This window comes from Eulemur rufifrons, chromosome 8, assembly GCF_041146395.1.
Source record: "Eulemur rufifrons isolate Redbay chromosome 8, OSU_ERuf_1, whole genome shotgun sequence".
Lineage (NCBI taxonomy): Eukaryota > Metazoa > Chordata > Mammalia > Primates > Lemuridae > Eulemur > Eulemur rufifrons.
Genome location: NC_090990.1, coordinates 100,789,859 through 100,814,193, shown reverse-complemented (window position 1 = coordinate 100,814,193; position 24,335 = coordinate 100,789,859). Strand labels below are relative to the sequence as shown.

Genomic DNA, 24,335 nt, shown 5'->3' with positions numbered 1-24,335 from the left:
GGGGACAGCCAGCTTCGTTTCTGGGCAGAGAAGCAAGACTGTTATGAGAAGGGACACAGTTGCTTGGATAGTCCCCACTAAGGCCTCCTGAATGCAAACCATGTCAGTCATTGCTACAAAACCCTTCACAGCTACTCTCCTTGTCACTCAGCGTCCCTCAGACATGGAATCCTGGCCATAATTCGTGGCCCCAGATATCATCTGATCCAATCTGCCCACTTTACAGACAACACAACTGAGGTTAAGCCAGAACAAGGAGCTTGTCCAAGCCCACACTGTGATCAGCATCCGAGACAGAGCGGACACATGGTCCCATGGAAGAGCGGTATCGGCCTGCTGGCGTGGCCCCCTCAGGTGGGGCAGGTACTTGCTGTTTGTTCTCAGAACCCTTTCATTCTCTTAGCAGCCCGTGTCGGGGCTGTGATGTTTTGTATCCTAAATTACACCGGAAGCTTCTTGAGAAGCGTGTCCACAGCCCCCTCACTTCCCATGGCCCAGGGCGAGGACAAGTGTGTGGTTTCCAAGGTAACACATGGCTGGGTGGGGAGGGAGGGGCTTCTTCTTCCCAAAGAGCCTTGTCTTGAGCCAGCAGGGGGAGGAAGAGTGGGAGGCAGGCGACAAACCGCCTTCCCATTCACAAGCACTGGCTCCTCCCAAAACCATTGCCCCCCCCACCTCTGTCCCCCTGCCAGGGTTATAGGGCAGAGGATACCCCTGCCGTCCTGGACTCCCGGAGCTGAGGAAGCGCCTGGTAAGAGGTGTCTGCCTGCAAGTCAATAGACCTCCTGTTGGCTCACTGGGGAGGTCGAGCCTTAATGTGCCCTAGGGGGTGGTTTCCACACCTGTTAGCAGACACAGCACACGCCCTGTCAAGAAGAATACAGGATAACATTTTCAAGTGACAAAACAGAAAGTCAGCAGTGGCAGCCGACAAGCAAGCCTTGGTGCCACGCCGGGCACACCCGGGCACACCCGCCCCATCGGAGACAGGAGGCCAGGCGGGGCCTGGGGAGAGCGGCAGGGCAGGAAAGCCCTCCTTGAGGCGGAAAGAGTTAAGCCGGAGCATTTAAATATTTAGCAAATAAAACCAAAATGTCACACAGAGACTGCCAGGGCTGGTGTGGTAACCATGGCAATCCACGGCCTGGCAGATCCGCGTGAAAAGGTGCGGAGACCAAGGTGGGTCACCCAGAGCGTGGCAGGGAGGACCACGGTGGGCATGTCTCCCTCCCCAGGGCAACCCGCCGGGGCCCTCAGCCCCTTAAGACGCAAAAAGCGCAGGCCAGAAGCCAGGGCTGTGGACTCCAGGTGGGTTTCTCAGCCTGTGGGAGACTCAGTTTTCTCTATAGCATGAGGGGAGAATAAATCTGCCACGCCTCCCCCCAAATTTGTTGTTCATTCATTCGTTTGTTCAGCCTACACTCACTGAGCACCTACTGTGTGCTAGGCACTCTCTCAGCCCTGGGATACAACGGCGACTCCAGTACGGTCCCCACTGCCCTGGAGCCCCCAGCCAGGGAAGGAGGTGCAGACGAGGAATAGTATTTACGGCCAACACAGGACACGCAGTGACAGCGATCAGAGCTGATGCTAAGTCAACTCCTAGCAGGGCACCTTCCCCAGGGAGTGGGCGCGGCCAGGAAGAGTTCCTGCAGGAGGAAACGTCTATGCTGAATCCCAAAAGACAAGGAGGCGAAGTCAGCCCGGCCAAGGGTCTGATGATACCTGTGAAAACACTCCAAAACGGACTCGCAGTAGACAAGACGTGGCGATGCCATCACGTCCAAGGCGGCTGCTAACGTGTCAGCCTCTGAACTCTCTGTCTTCAAACAGAAGTCTGAGCATGAGTGACGCATGGTGTCCCGACTGCTCGGGCCAAGCCAGTGGTGTGGCTTCTGCTCCCCTCCTCTCCCTCTCTCCCTGTCTTTCCAGCCCGGCCGGGTGGGAAGGCCGAGGACAGGGAGAGCAGCACCACGGTGAGTGACCGTCGCAGCCGCTGGACCAGAACACACTCCCTCCGTTTTCAGTTTCCCGTGTGTGCCGCGATCTGCCAAGGGAGCATTCACAAAAGGGGGGCAGGAGATGGATGTAAACCTCCCAGAGGAGGCCACCAAAGGCCGTTCTCTTGTGGAGCCCAACACTCCTTCAGCACTGGAACCCCCTGAGCTCCGGTCTCCCGTCTGCTCATCACGCCTGAGTTAAGGAGCTGATGTCCTCAGACTGAGTCAGGCTGAGCTCTGTTTGGGGGTCTCAAGATCTCAAGGGTCAATGAAGGCAATTCAAATCCATCAGCCAACCAGCCTGCGACACCCTTAGGAAATGTCCACCAGGTGTCTGCAAGAAGGGTGGGGACCCCAGCTCCATAGTGTTTGGGCAGCCTCCCTGTCCCCCGGAGGACAGACACAACGTCCTTCTCTTCTCCCCCCACTCTCCTGGAACATACAGGTCTCTGCTCCTGGTAATACAGGGCTCAGCCTCATCCCCCTGTGAAAACCACCCCCAGCTTTCAGGAGAAATGCACGCCCCCTCCTACGTGGCCACTCGTGTTCACACACACCTCGTATTATGGCATTTATCACCCTGGGTCACAGTGGATCAAGGTCTAGGACAAGCAGGTTCCAGAGGCAGGAAGGGGGTCTGAATTACCTCTGGATTCTCAATGCCCGGCACAAAGTCGTCCTGTAATACATGTTTGTTGAATAAATAAACAAATGAATGCGCTCACCATTTTTATAAATTGTCTGAGGATTAGCAAATTTAGAGAGGTCAGTACACAGCTCTGCCATTATCCCCATGTCCCTCAGTGCCAGGGCACCTTACAGGTAAGTTCCTTTACAGGGAGAGGGGAGGGTGAGCGCACAGAGACTCAGCCTGAGCCGTCCTGCTCATGGCCCGATGGGAGGACGCCACTAACGCATTTAGCAGTGGGACCCAAAGCACCTGCACCAGTGACACCTCCTGCATCGCAGACACCGATATCCCTGTGACAGCACATCACACACACCCAGGAGGACACTGCAATATATGGGACAATCATGCCACAGCGGGTGAAGCTTTTTATAATGTGAGCTGTCTCCTGAACATAATTTATGTCCTATAATTTGAAGTAATTTCCTTGTCTTCTGAGAACTCTATTGGTATTTAATAAAAATATCCACTTTTATATACCTAATAAATTAAAAGTCTCCCCTTTTTTTGGTCTCTTGTGTTTCAAATGCATGAGGTTGAAGGCCCATATATTGTCACTATCATTGTTTCTGTCACGTTTGAAGAAAACCAGAAGCCTCAGAGGCCAACATTAGATCATGAGGGATTAAAACCCCCAAACAAGAGTGGATGTCCCACCCCCTGACCTGATCGATGCCTCTTACTTTGACTATGGCCAGTGACCACAAACTGAAATCAACGATGTCTGAAGGTGCCATCCAGGCACTGGATTATGTGAACCCTGCTACTGCCCTGTGTCCTATCCTGGGCTCACAGGAGTTCCCCCAATTTTACTGAACAAACATTAACTGAGCAGCTGCTATGTGACAGGCACAGGCCTGGATGTTGTGACCCACACCTCCCACCCCTGCAGCTTCATTAAGGACACCAGGTGCTGCTCCGCCTCTGGAAGTGGGCCTGTCGGCACCCCAGCCCCCACCCCGTTCTGTCCCCAGCTCTGAGCCAGGCACTTCCTCCCTGGGCACCAGTCCCTCCCTGTGTATGCCACTGCACCAGAAACTGGGCCCCTGGGTACTTCCTCTCCCTCTCAACTGGCTCCTTTCTGATAGCCGACAGACACATCTGGGCTCTCCGATCTGCACAAACTGCTGAGACGTCCCTCCCTCAGCCCTGTGTCCCCTCCAGCTCCCCTGGTTTTCCTCCATCCACAGCCAGACTTCTCACAAGAGGGGCCCATATTCACTGTCCCACTGCCACGCCCAGTGATGCCCTGACAATGGGTACAATGACCTCCTCAGGGCCTAAAGCGCAGGACAAGTGTGGGCCCCAACTCCATGAGCTCCCTGTGGCATGGCTTACCACTCCCTCTCTCCTCCCTGCTGGGTCTCCTCTGACCTCCCTGTTTCTTCTCAGTCCCCTTTGTGGGCTTCTCTCCCTCCACCCACTTCTCTCCTGTTGATGTCCCTGCAGGGACCTGTCCTGTGTCCTCCTCTCATCTCACTACGCCTGCTCATCCATCCCTGGCCTCTGCACACGTAGCCTCCATCACTGTCCTGGGGGCAGCTTGGTGCCCCCCACCCTCAAACTCAACATGTCCAGAATTGAACTGACTACCATTCCCTACCCCGACCTCCTTCTGCGGTCTCCATCTTAATGAATGGCACTCCCAGCCACTGAGTTTCCCAAGCAGTTGGTGGTCTCCTTCCTCTCCCTGCAGACGGCACCTCCATCCCAATTGGTGACCGGGTCCCGTCAATTCCGCTTGCTCAACATCTCACAGGTACAGCCCCTCCTCCTGTCCCCACTCTTGCTCTTGGCCTAGTTTAGGACATCACCATCCCTCCCCTGGGCCATAACATCTCTCTTGCCTCCTGCCTTGGAAATTGCCCCTTCCTACACTTGCATGCTGCAGTGGAGAGCCCTGTATAAAACGCAAATCTGATCAACTCTCCCCAGCTTGAAACCCTCTCATGGTTTCTGCTGCTGCCTGCAGGACAATCCCTTCAGCAAGGCAGACAGTCTGTGCTAGTCCTGCCTGCCCTCCACAGTGAGTGACCCAGGACCTTGTCCTTGCGGCGCTCGGAATGCACTCTGCAGTTTCCCATCCAGGGCCTCTGTTTACTTTGAGACCTCTGCCTGGGATAGCCTTTCCACTCCGACTGCCCGGCAAACACATCCTCATCTAAGCTAAGGCATTTTGCATCTATTATCTAATTTAATCTGCACGACAACCCTGTGTGGTAGGTACTATTATTATTAGTTCTACTTTACAGAAAGGAAATAGACTAAGAGAGATCAAGTAACTTGCTAAAGGCCACCAAATACACCAAAAATGTGACAAAGAACATGGTTTGAACCCAAGCTGGGCAGCTCTAAAGTCTGTGTTCTCAGCCATCTGCTGATCCTGCCTTCCAGGATGGCACCAGAGACATTAATTAAAACCATAGATTCACTCCAGGTTGGTGACCCCTGGGAGAAGCAATGGTGAACTCAGGGTTTCTAGTCTAGAGAACTGGGGTCTTGTCCCAGGTTCTGCACAGAGAAGAGCCTCATCAAATAGATGTTGAGTGAATGACTGAGCCCCGTGGGTAATCAAGAGAGGGGAGGGGAGGAACTGGGGAAGCAATGAAGAGCTCAGTGTTTTACCTGTGGAGCCAGGGACAGGCCGATGCCATCTACAATGTGAGCCTGCAGCCTGGGGAGAGGGGGCTGGCACTGCCGACATGGGAGCTGTTGGTGACAGCCAAACCACGGAGTGAATGGACTCTCCAAGAGAAAGCATGGTTTTCAGCCAGAGTTTTGGTAAATAAGCAAAATGTGGCCAGACACGGTGGCTCACACCTGTAATCCCAGCACCTTGGGAGGCCGAGGTGGGAGGATCCCTTGAGGCCAGGAGTTTGAGAACAGCCTGAGCAATGTAGTAAGACTCCATCTAAGGCATGGTGGTGCATGCCTATAGTCCCAGCTAGTCGGGAGGCTGAGACAGGAGGATCCCTTGAGCTCAGGAGTTTGAGGTTGCTGTGGGCTAGGCTGACGCCACGGCACTCACTCTAGCCTGGACAACAGAGTGAGACTCTGTCTCAAAAAAAAAAAAAAAAGACTCCATCTCTACAAAAAAAAGTTTTTTTGAAAAAATACACTATTTTTGTGTTTTCATTTCTTTCCAGGACCCACCTGCTTGGGGATAAGAGATGCCTGAGTCTTTGAAAGCTCCGTGTTCCAAAATGCTGAGAGAAGAGGCGACTGAGGAAAGACGTGGCCATTTTCAAGCAACAAAGGCTACCACGTGGGAAACACGTGGGCCTTCTTTTCCCTGCTCCAGAGGCAGAACCAGGGCTGCGGGCAAGTTCCAGGGAGGCTGTCTCCTCTCAGCGGAAGGATGAACTTTCTAAAGAATCATGCTGCCTGTAGATAGGGGAGCCTCCCAGTCACTGCAGCACACGCAGATGCCAGCGGGTGGGTGCTATGGTTTAGATGTGTCCCCTCCAAAATTCAAGTATTGCCAATGGGACAGTATTAAGAGGTGGGGCCTTGAAGAGGTGATTAGGCCAGGAGGGCTCCACCCTTGTGAACAGGATTAAAGCCCTTATGAAAGAAGCTCCACACGGCATCCAGTCTCTTGGCCTTCTGTCCTCTGCCATGTGAGGACACAGTCTTCTTCCCCTCCGGAGGATGCAGCAGGGGGCACTATCTTGGAAGCAGAGAGCAGCCCTCACAGGACAACTGAATCTGCCGGCACCTTGATCTTGGACTTCCCAGCCTCCAGAACTGTGAGAGATACATTTCTGTTCTTTTTAAGTTACCTGGTCTCAGGTATTTTGTTATAGCAGAAGAAAATGGTCTAAGACATTAGGGGAACAGACCAAATCATCTCCAAGAAACTTCCAACCCCAAGACTCCAAGACTTGAAACCAGAGCTTGGTAGAGAATTATCTAACAATGTTTCGGAATTCTTCCTCGAAAACACAAGCCATCTAGGCTAACAAATAGGGATACTGTCCTAGAAGCTATTCACCAGCCTCACGTATGTGCTGGGCCAGGGCCTGGGTGTGAGCTTCCGGGGCAGGGTTGGGGGAGGTGGGGACAGGGTCATCTGGTCCCTTGCTAGAATTTAGCCACGTGCCCAGCAACTGCTGTGGATGAGGACAGCGGTGAGCATATTCATACAAAAGGCCCTGACATCACCCCCAGAGGACACGCAGCAGCCACACCCTGCCCCCGCCTCTTCTCCCGGACGAGCAGCAGCTGGCCTCCCCCACAGGAGTGTCTGCCAAGCGCTCCCCTCTGGATGACCCCACAGTCACACTTGGGATAACTCTGTCCCCGCTCTCAGGAAGCAGGTCCCCCGGCTGGCTGAGCAGCCAGACCTAAACCAGAGAATTACAGAATTGGAGGGCTTGGGACTCCTAATTAACAGAGGAAGAAACTGAGGCCCAAGAAACCACAAAGCTAAGTAACGGTATAACAGCTTTGGAAACCAGTTATCCTGAATCCAGCACCTCTCATTCAAAAACCTGCAAACACCTGCTCTTTGTCAGACACGGTGGGTCCCTGGAAATGCAAAGATAATTATCCCTGAGGTGGAGGAGAAAGACGCTGAACGGAAAACTACAATGTGGCCGGGTCAGGTACACTCCAGGGCTCCCTGGGAAGCAGGTCCTCCCTTCCACTATCTGCGCCCAAACCCTTCCCATTTCCCTCGGGCGAGAGAAGGTCCAGCCATGCGCAGAAAGAACTCTGTGGAAAGGTAGGAAGCACAAAGGGAACCAGGTGCTGATGCCTTCTCCACGTGACGGTGGGGGCAGGTAGGAACGGGCTGGGTGATGGGAGCTGAGAGTGAGGGCAGGGCCGGACCAGCAGGGAGGAAGCCCGGCCACCTGCCGGCACTGGGCAGGTGTGACAGTGACCGTCTGGCAGACCCAGCTGGTAAATGACAAGGCCCAGTTAGAAACAGTGGGGCAGAGGTCACAGGAAAGGGACCAGAGTTTCTGTTTCATAAAAGCCCACTCTGCACACTGTTCCCCGCCTCCGTAAGAGTTCAGCAAAGTGGGCGATATGACTTCCATACTTCAGATGGGGAAACTGAGGCCCAGCGAAGTTGTTACTGGCCCCAGGTCATTCAGGCCGAAGTGTCCTAGTCAGGATTCGATGCCACTGGTTTCACTTTATTTCTCCAAACTGCAAATGTCAGGTGAAGATAAGTGGCCCAAATAGCATCATCCATGACCCATGACTAGGGCAGAAACAGTGGCCATGGGCTGAGCCTGGGACAAAAGGTGCCCAGCGAGGTGCTGGCCTGCCACAACATGACCCTGCCCCCAGGCCAGAACTGAGGTCACAGTGGGCCAGATCAGACCTGAGAGCTAGGGCTGCAGGCTCAGGACTGGGAACGAGGACCTCAGGAGAGTCAGAGGGAGGGACACCTGGCCCCACTCATCCCAATGCCTGGAGCAGCAAGTGGCAGCAGTCAGGCTGAGCAGAACCACAGTGCGGGGCCGGGGCCAAGAACAGCCCCTCTTCTTCCCCTCCCTCCTGCCTGGTCAAAACTGAACTTATGGTTCTGCCTTTTCCCTTTGGCCTGTGGACACCTTCCTGCACAGGTCAGGGTGACACATAGTAATACAGGCTCCCTACAGGTGTAGACGTGGGGACTCCCAGGGGTCCCAAGACTGGTTTGGGGTGGATTGGAACCTGGCCTCGAGCCCAGACAGTCCACTCCTGTCCCATCTTAGTTCCTCCCTGCCTGTACCCCTGGCTCCTTTCTGGAATTGACTGGACCGTGGTCTGGGTTACAGTCCGCCGCCTCCATCCAGCTCAGACACCATGAAGGAAGCTGCCTGGTGGTGTCTGGGACACTAGGCGCTGAGGGCACAGCTGCTGAGAAAGCACCTGCAGCCCTCCAGAGGCTGGAGAGTCCCAGCATCTAGTTGAGCGTCCTCTGGTCACCGACAGACTGGAGCCCTGCCAAGGTGGCCCAGAGCCATGGCTTCTGCATCCCGGCCAGCCACAGTGGCCCCTGACCCTCGGCTGGAAAGCAGAACCACTCTCTAGGAGGAGGAGGAGGTGTCACACCCACATCTGTGCCACTGCTCCACCCTGAAAATGCTGAGTAACAAAAAGGACTGGACTAGAACAGTGTTGTTGGCCAGTGTTCTACAGGGCACTCTCCCATACCCTCCTCATTCCATCCTCACAACAGCGCAGCAAAGTTGGAATAAAGCCCCCACATTCCAGGTGAGGAGACCGAGACCCAGAAGGGTCACAGGGCTGGCCAAACACACACGAGAGAAAAGGTCATGGCCAAGACTCGACCCCAGATTTTCTGACTGTGAGCTCTGGTCTTCGTCAGCCTCTTGCCTGCTGCCCAGATGTGACTCTATCTATGCTCCTCCGGCCAAAGGACCGGGATGGTTTCCAGATTCACACGCACATGAGAAAAAACATCTGGATATTTCAGAATTACCCAGGTCCATGTTGGAGCAGGTCAGCCTGAAGGCTGGGAGACGGGAGGCTCACTGTCACGAGAAGATGCCTCAGATCTGTTCACTCCTGCCTGACCCTCCTGGCCTAGGGTGAACCGTCCTCCCCACGTCAGCCAAACTGGAAGTGCACCCCAGAGGCCTGGCCAATGTTTCTCTGGGTGCCAAGTCACTCCTCGGCAGCAAGAAACAGAGGCCTCCTCGGCCACATCAGACTTCTATCTAGAAAATGACACCTCCCAGCCTGGCATCCAGCAGGGATACAGCCTATAGCATTCAGAAATGTAGACTCCCTGGTGGCGCTTGGTGCAGAGTGTGTGTGCGTGTGTGTGCGCGTGTGTGTGCGTGTGTGCGCGTGTGTGTGCATGTAGGGGAAGCACGAGGCAGGTCTGCCTCCTGGAGGGGATTGATTCAGCAGCTCAAATCTGGAGAGGACCCTCCAAGAGACAGAAGCGGCAAAGCATCTCATCAAGGCTCTCACAGTGCCATGGTGCTAACTGAGGGTCCTGAACATGACGGCCACGCTAGTCATGAAGCCATATATTTGCCTCCGGGATCCCCAAATGAAGATAATATCACAGTTGTTCTAAAGCCACAGAGCAGCCTCACAATTCTCTCTTCCATCGGGGTCCAAACCGGAAGAGAAGAGCCACAATCTTGGACATCATCTTATAAAATCACCCAGGCAGCTGCTTGGGGGTGGGTTTTTGGGGTGGGGATGGGCTCGGCCACTGCATGGGGGTGAGGGTGGGGGCACCTACCTGGACTTCACGTGTGTGGTAGGCGATGATCAGACCCAAAAGGATGAGGGTGGACAGACTGATAAGGCATTTCAGGGCCAACGAAAACATGGAATCCTGCAGGAAAAATGGAAAGAGAGAATTAGGGCCAGGAAAGGAGCATCTCACTTTACCGCTGATGCTGTGTCCAGGGGGAGGACTGGAGACAAAGGAGGGACTGTCACCAGCCCCTCCTGGGAGCAGGCTATAGCACAAAGTCAGCCCGAGCCACGGAAGAGCCTCGGACCGGGCCTGGGCCGGCCCTGTCCCAGCAGCTGTCCCTGGGCCTGTTTTCTAGTGCTAAATCACATTTGCATTCCTGTGATGAACCCTACTTGGGCATGATATATTGTGTTTGTTATACATGGTGAGATTCAGTGTGCTGATGTGTTATTCAGAATTTTTGCTTCCACACTCATAAGTCATAGGAACATAATTCTTTTTTGTGCCGCTATCATATGGTCTGGGCATCAATATTATATCAGCTTGGCCTCTGTTTTCTCTTAACAAACCTGAACCAGAGGATTTCCGAGGTAGAATTCTTTCAGGAATGAATTAGAACGTCCTGGCAGCCGCTCTCACTGCCTGGCTTAGGCCGAGGGCAGGGGAGGGAGGCAAAGGCAGCAGAGCAGCTACCGGAGAGAAAAGGGGGAGGGCACAGGAGCAGAGAGGTGTCCCAGGCAGGAGAAGGGACCTCAGGGTCCCTCCTACTAGGGCTGGGGGGTTGGGTGGGCCACATGACCTTCACTGCAGCCTTCCAGCCCCGGGGCACTTAGAGACAGACTTGTAGCATGTGGTTAGGAGCGTGACCTCTGGGGCCAACCGCTGGTCCAAACCCTGACACAGCTGCTTAGAGCTGTGTGACCTTGGCCTGCTCACTCCACCTCTCTGCACTTGAGTGCCTCATGTGTCAGACAGGGATAATATCAGTACCTACCTCATGGGGCTGCTGTGAAAATAAAGAAGTCAGTATGTGTAAAGTGCCTAGAATAGTGCCTGCCTAGGTGAGTGTAAGCTACTATTACCATTTACGTCGCATTCTCTGCACATCAGGGCATCTGGGTTGGGACTTGCCCTCCTAGGCAGCTGGAAGCCTGGAGGTAGGACAGCTTCCAGTCCCAAAGGAGGACAACAACTCAGCCCTGAGGACAGGCAGCAGAAGAGATCTAGGAAGCATTTCCTAGCACTTACCATGTGGCAGCCCCGTGCTCGGTCCCCAGAGGTGCACACCACATGAGAAACAGCCCTGTCCTTAAGGAGCTGAGAGTCAGAATGATGCCTGATTTCTGTAAAGCACCTTATAGTTTATTAATACACGGTGGCTCAACATATTTGTTCTCATCCATCCTCATAACAGCCTTTGGCCTTTATCCCAACCTTACAGACATTACAGGCAGAGGCCCAGTGGGGTGAATGGCTTGTGCCAGAGTTCAAAGCCAAGGGCTCTGACTCCCAGCCCAGAGCACTGCCCACAAGCCCTCAGGCCCACTCTCCAATGGGAAACAGGGTAGAAACGTGGGAAATGTCCATTTAGATAGACTTAAATGATATGTTAAAGCAACAGTGGAAGGTAAGATATGATTAATTGCCATGTGAAACCTACAGGAGAGTTAGGGGAGCTCAAGGGAGGAAGACGTCACTCTAGATGGGCCAGAAAAAGCTTTCAGAGGTGGATGTGAGAGGGGGCTGAGATCTGCAGAGTGGGGTGGTGGTGGCCAATATGGCGACCACAACAATAAGAGGGAGGCTTGGAACTTGAACGTAGGACTTCCAGATGCACAAGTCCAAGCCTCAGCCACCCTCTGTGGGCGGAGACAGAATGAGAGCTCTCCCTGGTGTCTATCAATCTCACCATTCATTTCTTTGATACAGTTATTGAGACCTACTTTGTGCCAGGCACTGGGGATATAAAGGAGAACTAATGAAGTTCATTCATTCATTCACTCTTTCACAGCAATTTCAACCACTTCTCATTTGTTGAGCACCTACTGGGTATCCAACAATGTGCTAGATGCTGTAGGAGATGCAGTGAGGACCCCTGCCTGGCAGAAGCTTTCAGTCTGGCTTATACACAAACTGCCACTTTCTACACTGTGTGGGGTTGTCCAGCTATGGGAAAAGGTCTCCATTCTGCCCTACTCACAAGATGGTCTAAACATAAGCCAGTCTTCCTTTAGCCTCTTCCATGTTCATTTACTCAGCACACGTGTGTGGGGGTGTCTAAGGGGAGCTGGTGCTGTGCTCGCCCAATGTGAGCACAAAGACAGACCGAGTTCTGGTGCTCAGGAAGATTTCCATCTTTAAAAGCACTGCTTGATGCCTGGAATGCCCCAATCGCAAGACCCAGATGGGCTGAAAAGAGTAAGCAGTGAATTCAAGGGTGCTCAGACTGTTTTAGGATAAGACAAACCCCTCTGTAGGAATGAACTGGGGATAGCTCACGAAGTTTTTCAGGCAAAAATGACCATAACTTCCTTTACAAGGGGGTCTGAAAGCATCTGGGGAGCATCACGCCTCCCCTAGGAAGGATTTGGGATCAGCTGCACATTTCAACCTCTGATGTATTTCTTTTGGCAGAAATTGAAATCAGTATCCAAGCCTATTTCCATCATTTTTAGAGGAAGAGGGGAAGGGGAAGGGGTCAGATGCCATCTCTTCTCCTTTGAGCCTCTTCCTTTTGTCCTAAAACTCAAAGCCTTTATGTTAACAGGCAAGTTCCACCTGCTTCTCGGTTTGGCCAGTGCGACCTCCTTAGCCGGCTCCAGCCCCACGGAGGACCCAGCTGTGCGCCGGAGCAACGGGGACTCTCCATACTTCACAGATGTCCTTGCATTCGCCATCACACATCAATAAAAAAGTAAACCACCAACCATCTCTAACAGCTGGGAAACATGTCGAAGAAGTCTGGCTGGACTAGAAATGTTTTCTATTTGTTAAAATGTTGAATTATCACCTTTTCTTTGCCTCCTGAATGTCCATGAAGCTTGAAATGGACATGGTTCTTGGGGTGATGGCAGCAACACAGGGCGGCCATACACCACATCTGGGGGCACCTGCCACACCCGCGGTGCCCCCACTCACTGCCGTCCAAGGGCCAAAACGGGACTTGTGGAGCTGGAGGGAGTCCTGTGGCCAACTGGTCAACTCTTCTCCCCTCGACTCAGAGCTCTTCGACACAAGCTTAGGAATTCCACCTCATTTGAGAACAGTCATTTTTTAAAGCCATTTATTCCCGAATGCCCAAAAGTATTCAAGTGGTTAAGTAAATTTGAGACCAGCCAGTGACAGAACACTGCCCAGCCACTAAAAAACTCTCTTGTAGGGAATATTTGAAGACACACAAAAAGGTTGATGATATGATATTAAGTGAAAAATTCAGACCCCAAAACTATACATGTAGTATATTTCCAATTATTTAATTTTTTTTTCACTTTTTTAATGTAGAAAAAGACTGTGAAAATACATCAAATACCCTGAAGGACTGGGGTGTTTTTCTTATTGTCATTTTTCTTTTCTCCTCAAAATTTCTACAGTGAGAATATATTAGTTTTTATTGAAAATTTTTTTGGTTTTTTGTTTTTAATCTGAGCCCCAGACTGCCAGAAAGAGGCAGCCATGTGGATGAGGTGAGTCATCGCTATCTGTGACGTGGCGAGCGCCTGGCCTCGGTGGCCGCGGGAAGCACTCGCGCCTCCAGCCCGTCCCTTTGACGGGGCTAAGGACAGGAGGCTCCAGCCCTGCAGAGAGCATTGCATTCACCCACCCACTTCCTGGTCCCGCACTGCAAAATGCCATGGTACCCAGATCACAGCACAAGACCATATGCTCCTGCCAAGGGGGGACTGGGGCCTTGTGTGACCCTGGGGCTGGGTGACCCACCTCAGGCAACTCTACCGCTTCATCTGCCTCTCAGTCTACGGAATCCATGGCATGATACATCACACTGTAGTACCCCCACAACCCAACAGACGCTGAGTACAAGTGCTTAATAAGTGCTTCTTGAAACTGCTTGATAATAATACTTTTCCTTTTACCTAACATTCACTGAGTCCCGATTACGCACCAGCTCACAGAATAGGTCTTCTGCACACTTTACCGCCAATCCCCACCCTGCATGAAGGTCATAATGGCTCCATTTTACTGATGAAATAACTGAGGATCAGACAGCTGAATTGACTTTTCAAGGCTCACACAGTTGCTTCTGCCAGATTTGTCTATATAGCATGTTTTCCCCTGCCTTTGGAATGACCCAGGCTCCCACGTGGGATAATGAGCTCCCGTCATCCTAGCAGAGTCTGGCCGCACCTATCAGGGGTGCTGCAGGGGAGATTCCTAGCAGGGGAGAAGGTTGAACTGAATTCCTGAGAGCTGCCTCCGTCCATGCGGTCCCTGTTCTGCTCTGGGCCAGAAGGTGCCCTTCACAGATCTGTGATTTCTCACTGGTGACAAGAATCTGTAACAAAGCACTACTACATGGGCCTACAGTGCAAGGGGCCATCATGAACCCATTTTGACAGAGGAGGAAACTAAGGCTTTGAGAAGTTAGGTAACTTGTCCAAAGGGCATGGCCAGCAAATGGCAAAGCCAAGATTTGCCAAAGCCAGGTTTTGCACCCGGACCTGACGGCTTCCAGGTCCCGTGCCCAGCCCGGGCCCCAACACCCGACCCGCTCCTGCAGTCGTGACTTGCTGGGCCTCCGATTTATGCAGGGAGGCTTCTCGGAGCTGCTCCAGCCCTTCCTCTCCCGAGGCTGTGCAGAGGATAATGAAGTGTGTTCCCTGGCTTCTGAGCCAGCCATATAAATTGCTCTCCTGGCCTGCCTTGGAGCTTCCAAAGACAGGCCAGAATTGTAATGATGACGGTAGATCTTCCCAGAGACTTTAAAGTTCTAAATGTGTTTTATTGTTTGGAACATTGCAAAATATAGAAAGCTATGCTTACAGGCAGAGTCCTGGAGGGGCACTGAACCGAAATGAAATATTAGCTTAACTAAGAAAAGGTGTGCAAGCTCCTTCCCCAACCAAGCCGATACCCCCAGAGAGAGAGTGTGTGTGTGTGTTTATATGCATATGTGGTCCATTCATGATTTCTGTCACTGGCTGGAACCCCCAGAGGGAAAGAGGGGATAACATCTAGAGTCTGTATTTATTGAATTAAGGTCTGATGTGTCTCTCTGACATCGCTATGTTTTGTGCATTCAATTGGGGAAATAATTGATTTAGAAATTTTTTTTATTTAATAAGGTCAACTTTTCCTTCAATTTCATGGTGAGGATCCAAAATTGATTGATATTCAGCATCAGCTTACGACTGTGGCTCTGTAATGGTTGTCCTAATTAGACACTCTTGCTAATTAATGCTATGCAAATTAAACCAGCCTCTCCTCCACTGGCAGGGAAGACCACATTCCTGGTTGCTGTTCTCCAGGGAGACCCGGGCTCCTTTCCTTCCACAACAGTGCCAGGCCCCAGTGGCCTTCCTCCTTCCCCTGCTCTCACCCTGCGCTTTCCTGGGGGTCTTTTCTTCTTATCTCCCTGCTGCCACACTTATCTTAAGGCAGGCTCCTCCTCCCAGGTGGAGCCGCCCAGTTAAACCACAGTCATTTGCCCTCCCAGCATCTTCAGAAGGGCCTCTCAGCCTGGCACCTACCAGAAGTCAGCCACCAGGTCCTGGTCACTTATGGTCCAGAATGGAGTCACTCAGACCCTCTGCACCCTTGGACTGTCCAAGGTGACAGCAGGAAAAGCAGGCAACGCTGTCATAGTGGGATGGGGGGCTCTGGGAGGTCTGAGAAGGAAGTACCGAGGTCCCGAAGCTTCATAGCCAAGAGAGCTCTGGAGGAGAGGCCCTGGGCTTGGATCAGAGCATGCAGAGGGTCTTGGCCTCCCCTGTGGTGAGCACCCGGCTTGGACAAGTCGCCACACTCTCCTAAGCCTTAGTCCCCTGGGAAAATGAGAGTCCTGCACTGAACGGTCCCTGGAGTTCAGCAAAGCCTGATGGCCGAGGCACTGGGCACACACACCATGACGTACACTCAAGTCATGGGGACACCACAAATACACGTTCCCTTTTTTTCTCTTTTTTTAATTTTAGGAATTTTCTTTTCCCAGGCATTTCTATACACACTGAAATGGTGGGTGTGAAACGGTCAGCCACAAAACCCACGCACACCACCCGCTCCTCAAACAGCACAAGGCCGGGCTCCTACCTTTAGCCGTGCGGGCTCACTAGGAAGATTTTATTGTCTCTTTCTAAACAACATGGGACTGGAGACCGAAAGGCCAGAATTCAAGTCATATCTTTGCCACTTACTAGCTGTGTGATACTGGGTGAGTCTCTTAACATCTCTGGGCCTCTGGTTCCTTTCCTGCAGACAAGGACTATACTCACTGTGCTCACAAGTGTTAGGGGATAAGATGAGATAATGCACATGAAAAAAACTCATTATTTTCACACAAAGAAAAGTTCACTTCCTCTTGCTGCACAGACATCCGTGCAGGTAAACTCAGCTGCTCAGTCTGGGGCTGCTGATTGCACCTCCAATGTCAGCATCTTACAGTTGCGACAATTTACAAAGATACCTCCCAGGGATTTCAGAAAGACACTTTTCCCTTAACACCTGCCCCAGCAGCATGCTGGGGTCTGAGCCACCAAGTGTCTGGCCCTACATTTAAAAAAAAGTAAATTTTTTAAATTGAAATGTATTTTAATTAAAAGAAAAAGAGAGAAAGACCCTTTTGGTAGTCTGCGGTGGGCCAAGCATTCACTCACTCATCCATTCACACAGCATGTATTTACTGAGCTCCTACCGTGCCCAGGCCCTGTGCTGGGCATTTGCAAAACTCCAGGGAGTCCCCACGCTCTTCAACCCCAACCTGCTGCACCTGAATCCCCCAAGAGCTCCCAGGAGCTCATCCTAGGGCCTGTCCTCCGCACCACCGTCACCCCTCACCATTATGACCCATCCTCCCCCGCTGGGCACCCACCCTGACCTCTCGGTCCTGCCCATGGTGCAAGGTCACGAAGAGACAAGCTGACAGCAGGGCGAGGAAGGGGCCCTGGAGGATGCGTAGGGCTGGGCCAGTCAGAAATCGGTGGGAAGCCCAGGCTGAGAGAGCCGACCTGCAAGTGGCTCCTTTGGGCTCCAATGACCAGGCCTCATCCAGCCGGGTGCCAGGCCTGGATGTGAGAGGCCAAGCTTCAGACACCTTTCCCACCTGCCCGCGCCCACTGTGTGGGTGAGGGTGCCTTTGCCACAGGTCGCATGGGTGGGACAGGGCTGAACCTCACAGCCACCCTTGCTGCACCCCAATCACCTTCTTATGAGAGCTTCTGTTCTGGGCTCACCTCTCAGCTCCACGCTGGGGCATGCTTGAGGCATACTCCCAGAGGACGGAGAGCCGAGGATAAATCATCCACTCTCTCCTCCCAGTCCCAGACCCAGAAGCAGGGTCATTATGAGGCAGGTGACCAGTGTTGGGAGGGGGTCTGACCTAGACTCGGAAGCAGATGGCTTCTTGGAGCCCCATCCTCAGTCCTCCCGTGCCCTCCCCTGAATGGCTTCTGTAAAGCCACCATCAAAGCTGGGAGCTGTTACTTGCCTCAATACTACGGGTAACCCCAGCTCCAAGAACCCCCCACTGGCCTGCCTGGGGCCACACACCCACACCCTGACCACGCCATGTGTCCCCTGTAGGCACCGCCCAGCTGGTGACCAAGCACCTTTCACCATCTGACCTCTCTACCCATGGATGTTGTTCGCTGTCACTCACCCCTGCCAGAGCATACACCCCAGGGGGCAGGATTTTTAACTTTCACTTGTTCACCCCTGCATCCCGTGCCTAGAACACTGTCCAGCACATAGTAGGTCAATAAATATTAACTGAGTACTGAATATCTGAATGGAGTGAAATTTTGAGACATGTCAAGCAGGTAGGCCCTTCCATCCTGAATTTCCAAATTCATGGAAACTAAGGAGAGATGATCACAATGACCGCTCACATTCACTGTGCATTTAGCACGGGCCGGGCACTGTGCTGCCTGCATTACACCCTCAGAGTAGCCCCGGGGCCCCACGCTAGAGATGAGGGTGCTGAGGCCCACAAAGGCGCAGTCACTTGTCCCCAGTCCACAGGGGAGGAAGCGGTGGAGGCTGGATTCAACCCAGGCCGGCGGGCTCAAAGATCCGTGCCCTCACCAGGAGAGGTCTGCAGGGAATCTCACGACAGGCACGGCGAGATCATCAGAACGTCACCCTCCCAGGCCCAACCCGCACCTGCTCACTTGCACCCTGAGGAGGCCCCAGTTGTGAACCATTAAACCTTGGTGGCTTACTGGGACAGCGACCAGCCCACAGTCAGGGCTGGGGGCCTGTGCTGTCTCTGCAAGTCTGGCCAAACCCGGGCCTGGCGTAGGGAGAGCAGGCAGGAAACTCTTGCAGAGTGAAGGAGGTCACTCATCAAGTCTGGCTGCCCCAGGGCATTTCTCTGGACCTCCACTTTGTCACTCCCAGAAGGAGATGGAACCTGATGTCTGAAGGACGTCATGCAGTTAATAACAAGGGCATTCAGGTCTGAGCAGAGGGTGGCCTGGTAATGTTTAGTGAAGCCAGCGTGAGGACCAGGACACCAATTAAGAGAAAATGATCCTCCCCAGGCCCTGGCTCTTCCGCTATGCGATGCCCCAAGGAAGGCAGAAAAAGGTCATTTAGGAAACCACGCTCCCAAAATATCAAGTCAGACGGGTCACCCCTTCAGGCCACAAACATAATTCCAATTAAGGGGATGGTTTCCTTTATTTACAAGGTCCGGGCAGAGGGGAACTGGCATATCATGAATTCTCCACTGCATGCTTGCCTATAATTTATTTTCCTGCCCCACTTACAGTCCTGGCAAAGATTTCATGCAACTCAATCGAACTTTTGATCACATGTTTGCCATGTGCCAGGCACAGTGCTAAGTGTGAGAGGTAGAAATGCGCACAGTGAGGTCTTTTTAAGGGCAGTTTGGTACTTGCTGATGCTCAGGTAACAGAAAGCTGGCCCACCCTAGGACACAAAGCAAGCACTTAACAAATGTTTGTTGGGTGAATGAATGTGCTATGGTAAGCACAGCCTCAAACTTTTGAGCTCTTGTACAGAGGTAGAATGAAACCAGAAGAGGGTTGTATCTCCCCACCCCATAGGGAATATGAAAGTGGAAGTCCAGCAGACACCAATAGCCCACATCCTTCCAGAACTGAGGGACGTTGACCCCACCCCATAACAATTAGATCAGACTCTCTGCAGATGAGCCATGGGCACTTTTTAAAAAATATCTCAGCAATTCTAATGTGCAGGCCAGGAATGAGAATTGCTGCTCTAGGGTGCAAAAAAGAAGCTCAGAAGGCTGGGGTTGCCATCATAGCCTTGAGACGCTGTCAGACAGCCATACACACAAGCAATGGAGTTCCAGGATCTTGGAGTTCAAAGGAAACTTAAAAGCCATCAAGTTCAACGGCCCATGAGTCTCCCCTCTGAGATTCTTGGCATGTTGTCATCAGTCTCTGCTTGGTTATCTCCAGGGACTGGGAACTCACCCTCAACGCAACCCTTAAGAGACTCTACATTGAATGTCTCTGTTTCAAAGACCTGCCTTCAGCACTTGGTCCGCAATAAAGCTAAACAAACAAATGCCTCTGCGAAGCCCCACTCCGACTTTGGCATTATGGTGCCTATGCCAATGTCCTCGACAAGTAAGCCCCTCCCCAGAGCACACACTCATAAAAGCACAGCAGCCCTGGAGATCGGCTAGTTCCCCGCCTCTCATTCTACATGAGGACACCGACCCGATGAGGCTGGCTCGCCCCAGGATCATACAGCAGCCTGTGTTGCGGCAAACCTTAGAACCCAGGTGTCGGGGCCCCTGGCCTGTGACCACAGGGGCAGGCAGCTCTGCCCACCCTGTTTTTCCTATTTATGAAAATATAACCACCAGTCCCTGAATTCATCTGCTCTCCAAAAGCCTGGATCTCTATCCTGGAAGTCACCTCCAAACCTGTCACCTAGTCACTCTGCTTCTTTCTCCAATAAAAAATCAGCTCCCGATTACCTTTCATCCTCCTCTGCTTGTGGGACGGAAGTGCTCTTGGCCAGTTGGCAATTACATTACTCTTGTGGTGTCAAAAAGCCCTCATGGCCTTCCCCGGCTTTGATGAATGCACACCTGCCACCATGCACCAGGTTCTGAAGGCCCCGACACCACACCTCCATCCCAGGAGAGGCACTTACTAAAGGTCTCTTGTCCCAGCCCTAAAATCCATCCTGGCAGCCTGGAGTACAGAGTTACAGCGAACCACTTAACCTTTATTCACCCTCCAGGTATAGCCCTGCAAATATTTACTGCTCCGCTCACCAAGGCCGTGGCCCCCATATATCACCCGGACTGCAGAAACCCCCATTTTCTTAAATGTCCTAGAATATTTGGAACAAATAAATGTGCTTTCTGGATGGCTTGCTTTGAAGTAATTTTGTTTTCTCTTATTAAAACCTATCTGGCCCCCAAACCAATAAAACAGCAGGAAATCACTTGGCTCTGCAGAAAGCTGTGGTTCCCTGCTAGACTGGTTTCCGGCTAGAACTAAACCAGCCTGGCCAGGCTTGTCCCAGGCCTGGGCTTCCCTCTCCCCATCCTGCCCCAGCCATCCACAGACAAGATGCACAACAGACTCCCAGATTCGCTGCAGGAGCTGCAGTCAACCAATTATAAGGAACTGACTAAATGCATCTTCATATGGCTATAACTTGAAATAAGAATGTTCATTTGCATCACCTGATAGCCACAGAGAAGCACGTGTTGGTCTTAAAGACACAAGGCAAGGCCTGCAGACGAACCCCTCCCCGTGTCTCTCAGCCTCATCGCCTCCACCTGGCCGTCCCTCTTTCCTTCTCCAGCTGCTACCTCTGTGTGCACCAGAGGCTGCTGTGGTGGCCGAAGCAACACCATGGCCCCACCTGTCCCTTTCAACCGTACCAGGGAATTCATGGTGGAGAAAACCTGCCACTCCAACCTGGTGTCGGGAGGCAAACCCACTTCTATCCCTACACTGGGCAAAATCATCCCCCAAGCCTGGCAAGGTTTGGACCAAATGAAAATTTTTAAGACACCCAGAAATCACATATGGTGAGAAAAACAACCGCCTGCAGGCTCCACAGACATCTCTGGAGGCTGTTCTGGAGTTTCCCAGATAAAGAACAGCCCCATCCGTGTTTCCCGGCCATGTTTCCAGGCTTCCTGGAGTTGCCAGCGCTCTGAGGGCAGCATCACCTTCCTTCCCCTCCACGCCCGCAGTCTTGCCGACAAATATGAGACGACGAGTCCTTCAGCCAACATTCAGACATAGCTGGAAGGGGCCTTCTAGGCCACCTAGTCCAATTCCCCCATTATACCGACAAGGAAATTGAGGACAAGAGAGCCCCTCTGTCCCACCCCAGGACACACACCATGAACAGAAAGGGCTGGCACTGCCCTCGGCCTTCTGAGGGCTGGTCTGGGTTTGGCCACACGTCCATTCCACCCATCCACCAGCGGAACACTTCCCGAAAGGGGCAGGCCCCGTCTTAGTCCTCTCCCCAGCCCTCTTCAGCTACTCAATCACGTCTGGGGAGTGAACATTTCTTATGTGGCTCATTCAAGGGCAAATCAGGAGAAATAATAATTACCTACTCCAGGTTCTCGATCTTCTTTTGGCTTAAAAATACAAAAGCTTAAGCATAAATAAAGGGAAATGGTCTGGAAAAATAACCAGTTGGCGTGCAATCACTGGCATGTCAGCACTGCACAAGTAGTGGAAATATTGTTTTTCAGAAACGCAGCACAGCCATGAGTTTCCCAACCATTTGGCACAGGCTCTTCAATTGTTTGGATGTGATGGACGATGTTGATAGAAGTGGTGGAGACCAAACGCAGGCTATTAATAGGCCGAACGTGGTACTTTTATAACTCTCTTTCTCTCACAAGCCCTCTGGCACCAAACTGTTGCCAACCTGCCTACCCTTTGCTTTGAGGTGCCATCAGTTCCAGCAATGGGGCACCACACAAGCCACATCACCTGCCCATGTCCGAGCAAGCTCATCTGAGACCCCAGAGGAAGGCCAGAGGCCACAGGCCAACGTGGGCTGCCACCCTGCACAGAGCTTCAAGCAAATGGCAAGGCCTGGAGGTGCTCTGGGTGCTGCCCCCCCAACCCCAGCACAGCGCACAAGGTAGGTGACCAGGGAATCTCTCCACCCCTCCACAGATTTCTTTTATCTACTTCCTTCCTCCGAGATCCTCCATGCCAAGGCAGGAGCTCCTTCCACCCTAACTGGTTCAATTAGAGCTATTTCAAGGCCCAAGGGTCCCCAGGGTTCCCTAGAGGGTGCTGCTTCTGGAAACTCTCTCCAGAGTCAAACACTCCAAGGACTTACTGAGTGCCTATGACATGACAGGCCCTGTGTCTATCCATCCATTTTTATGTAGCATCTTACTTAATCTTCCCAAATAGAATTGTCCCCACTGACAAATGAGAAAACCGAGGCACAGAGCGATTATACAACCTGCCAGGATGACGTGGCTAGTAAGTGGAGGGGCTAGACCTGAGACACAAGTCTTCTGATTCCAAGCCCAGAACTGGAGAAGACCCGGACAGAGTCCCTGCCGAGACCTGTGCCCTGGCCTTCTGCGGGTGTGGTCGCTTGCTCCCACTCCACTGAAGCCAGATGTGCTGGTCCCCTCCCTCTGAGCTCCGTCTGTTCCCACAGCCACAGAACTCCCCGGTCCCAGCCAGCTGTCCTCTACCTGCTCAGGGTCAGCCACAGAGGAAGCCATGACAAAAGCTAGACCTTTTGGCACCATCACCATCCTTAACAGCTATTAAATGAGAGTAAAAATCCTTTCTTCCTTCCAGGGTTGTTGTGAGAAGATAAGATAATAAATGTGAAAATGTTCTACCAGTTAAGAGTGCCCATGAGCTTAAAACAGTCTTTGTATAGGATGACAATACATCCAGGCTTACCCAGAAAAATCCAGTTTATGCCTGTTGCCTGGCATAATTATTAATATGAATTATTAATATAATGTTCTTTAAAGTGTCCCAGTTTAGACAATGAATCAGATGATCACCCTATGTAAGTAGCATTGGCTGCCATAAGGTCTGAGAGAACTGGGGCTCCCTTCCTGCCCCCTGCCCCCACATCACCCAGTTTCAACCCCCACCTTGTGTAGTGGGAGGGGTGGGGTGCAGGGTTGCCATTAGCAGACCCTTTGCCAGGCTCATGGACAGGCATCATTTTGCTAGATCAAAGAAATTATTAGTAGACGTTATTTTTAGCAAGGCGGTGTCACAGTGCCTGGATTAATTGCAGTTAATTATATGTCACTCCTTTAAGGTTTATTCCATCAATTATGGACAATCACAGTCATGTGCCTAGCCTGCTTTAACCCTTGGTGGTCTGAATCTCTCAGCACAGAGGAGACTGTAACCATGGAGAGGGCTGAATATTAGAATATATTTGCCACTGAATCATTGTGTCCTGAACGTCAGTTCAGGGCTTTCCTGTTTACAAGGCAGTTTCTTACAGTTTCCTATTTGATCCCCGGGAGATAGGGAGAGCCACTCCCATCTCACAGGTGGAAAAACTGAGGCCTGGAGTATTTAAGCAATTCCCCCAAGGTCACCCAAGCTAGGAACTCAAATCCTTCTAACATTGTGTTACCAAAACATTTCCAAGTCTTCTTCACAGAGCGATGAGTATGACCTGAGATGTCTTTGGGGTGTGACCCTCAGGCTTCAGTGGTACGACATAGCCCCCTGGCCAGGCACAGGGGGCAGGGCCTGAGGGTGTCTGGAGGCAGGCCTGCCAAGGGGTCAGTCAAATGCACCAGATGGTGCATGTCTGCCAGCAGAGCAGTCCTTTACCTTGAGTGTTTCATGTGGCCTTACAAACAAGAAGAAAAAAAAATTAAGAAATTCCAAAAGAGTATTCTGCACTAGGAAAATATGCAAACATAAAGACCCAGGAAGGCTGGGTGCGGTGGCTCATGCCTATAACCCTAGCACTCTGGGGGGCCGAGGTGGGAGGATCATTCAAGGTCAGGAGTTCAAGACCAGCCTGAGCAAGAGTGAGACCCCCGTCTCTACTAAAAATAGAAAGAAATTATCTGGACAACTAAAAATATATAGAGAAAAAATTAGCCGGGCATGGTGGTGCATGCCTGTAGTCCCAGCTACTTGGGAGGCTGAGGCAGGAGGATCGCTTGAGCCCAGGAGTTTGAGGTTGCTGTGAGCTAGGCTGACACCATGGCACTCTAGCCCAGGCAACAGAGCGAGACTCTGTCTCAAAGAAAAATAAAATAAAATAAAAATAAACCCAGAACCTTCCTTCTTCTAGCATT

The 24,335-nt window shown here is 52.1% G+C and overlaps 1 protein-coding gene across 2 annotated transcripts in view; it reads right to left on the bottom strand.

The window, feature by feature from the left end:
• KCNN3 (potassium calcium-activated channel subfamily N member 3) overlaps window positions 1-24,335 on the bottom strand; it is a 148,946-nt gene that overhangs the window by 94,308 nt on the left and 30,303 nt on the right. For both annotated transcript variants that reach the window (XM_069478666.1, XM_069478667.1), the window contains exon 2: window positions 9,908-10,003. In XM_069478666.1, coding sequence (XP_069334767.1) covers window positions 9,908-10,003 — 96 coding nt within the window. The remainder of the gene's footprint in view (window positions 1-9,907; window positions 10,004-24,335) is intronic.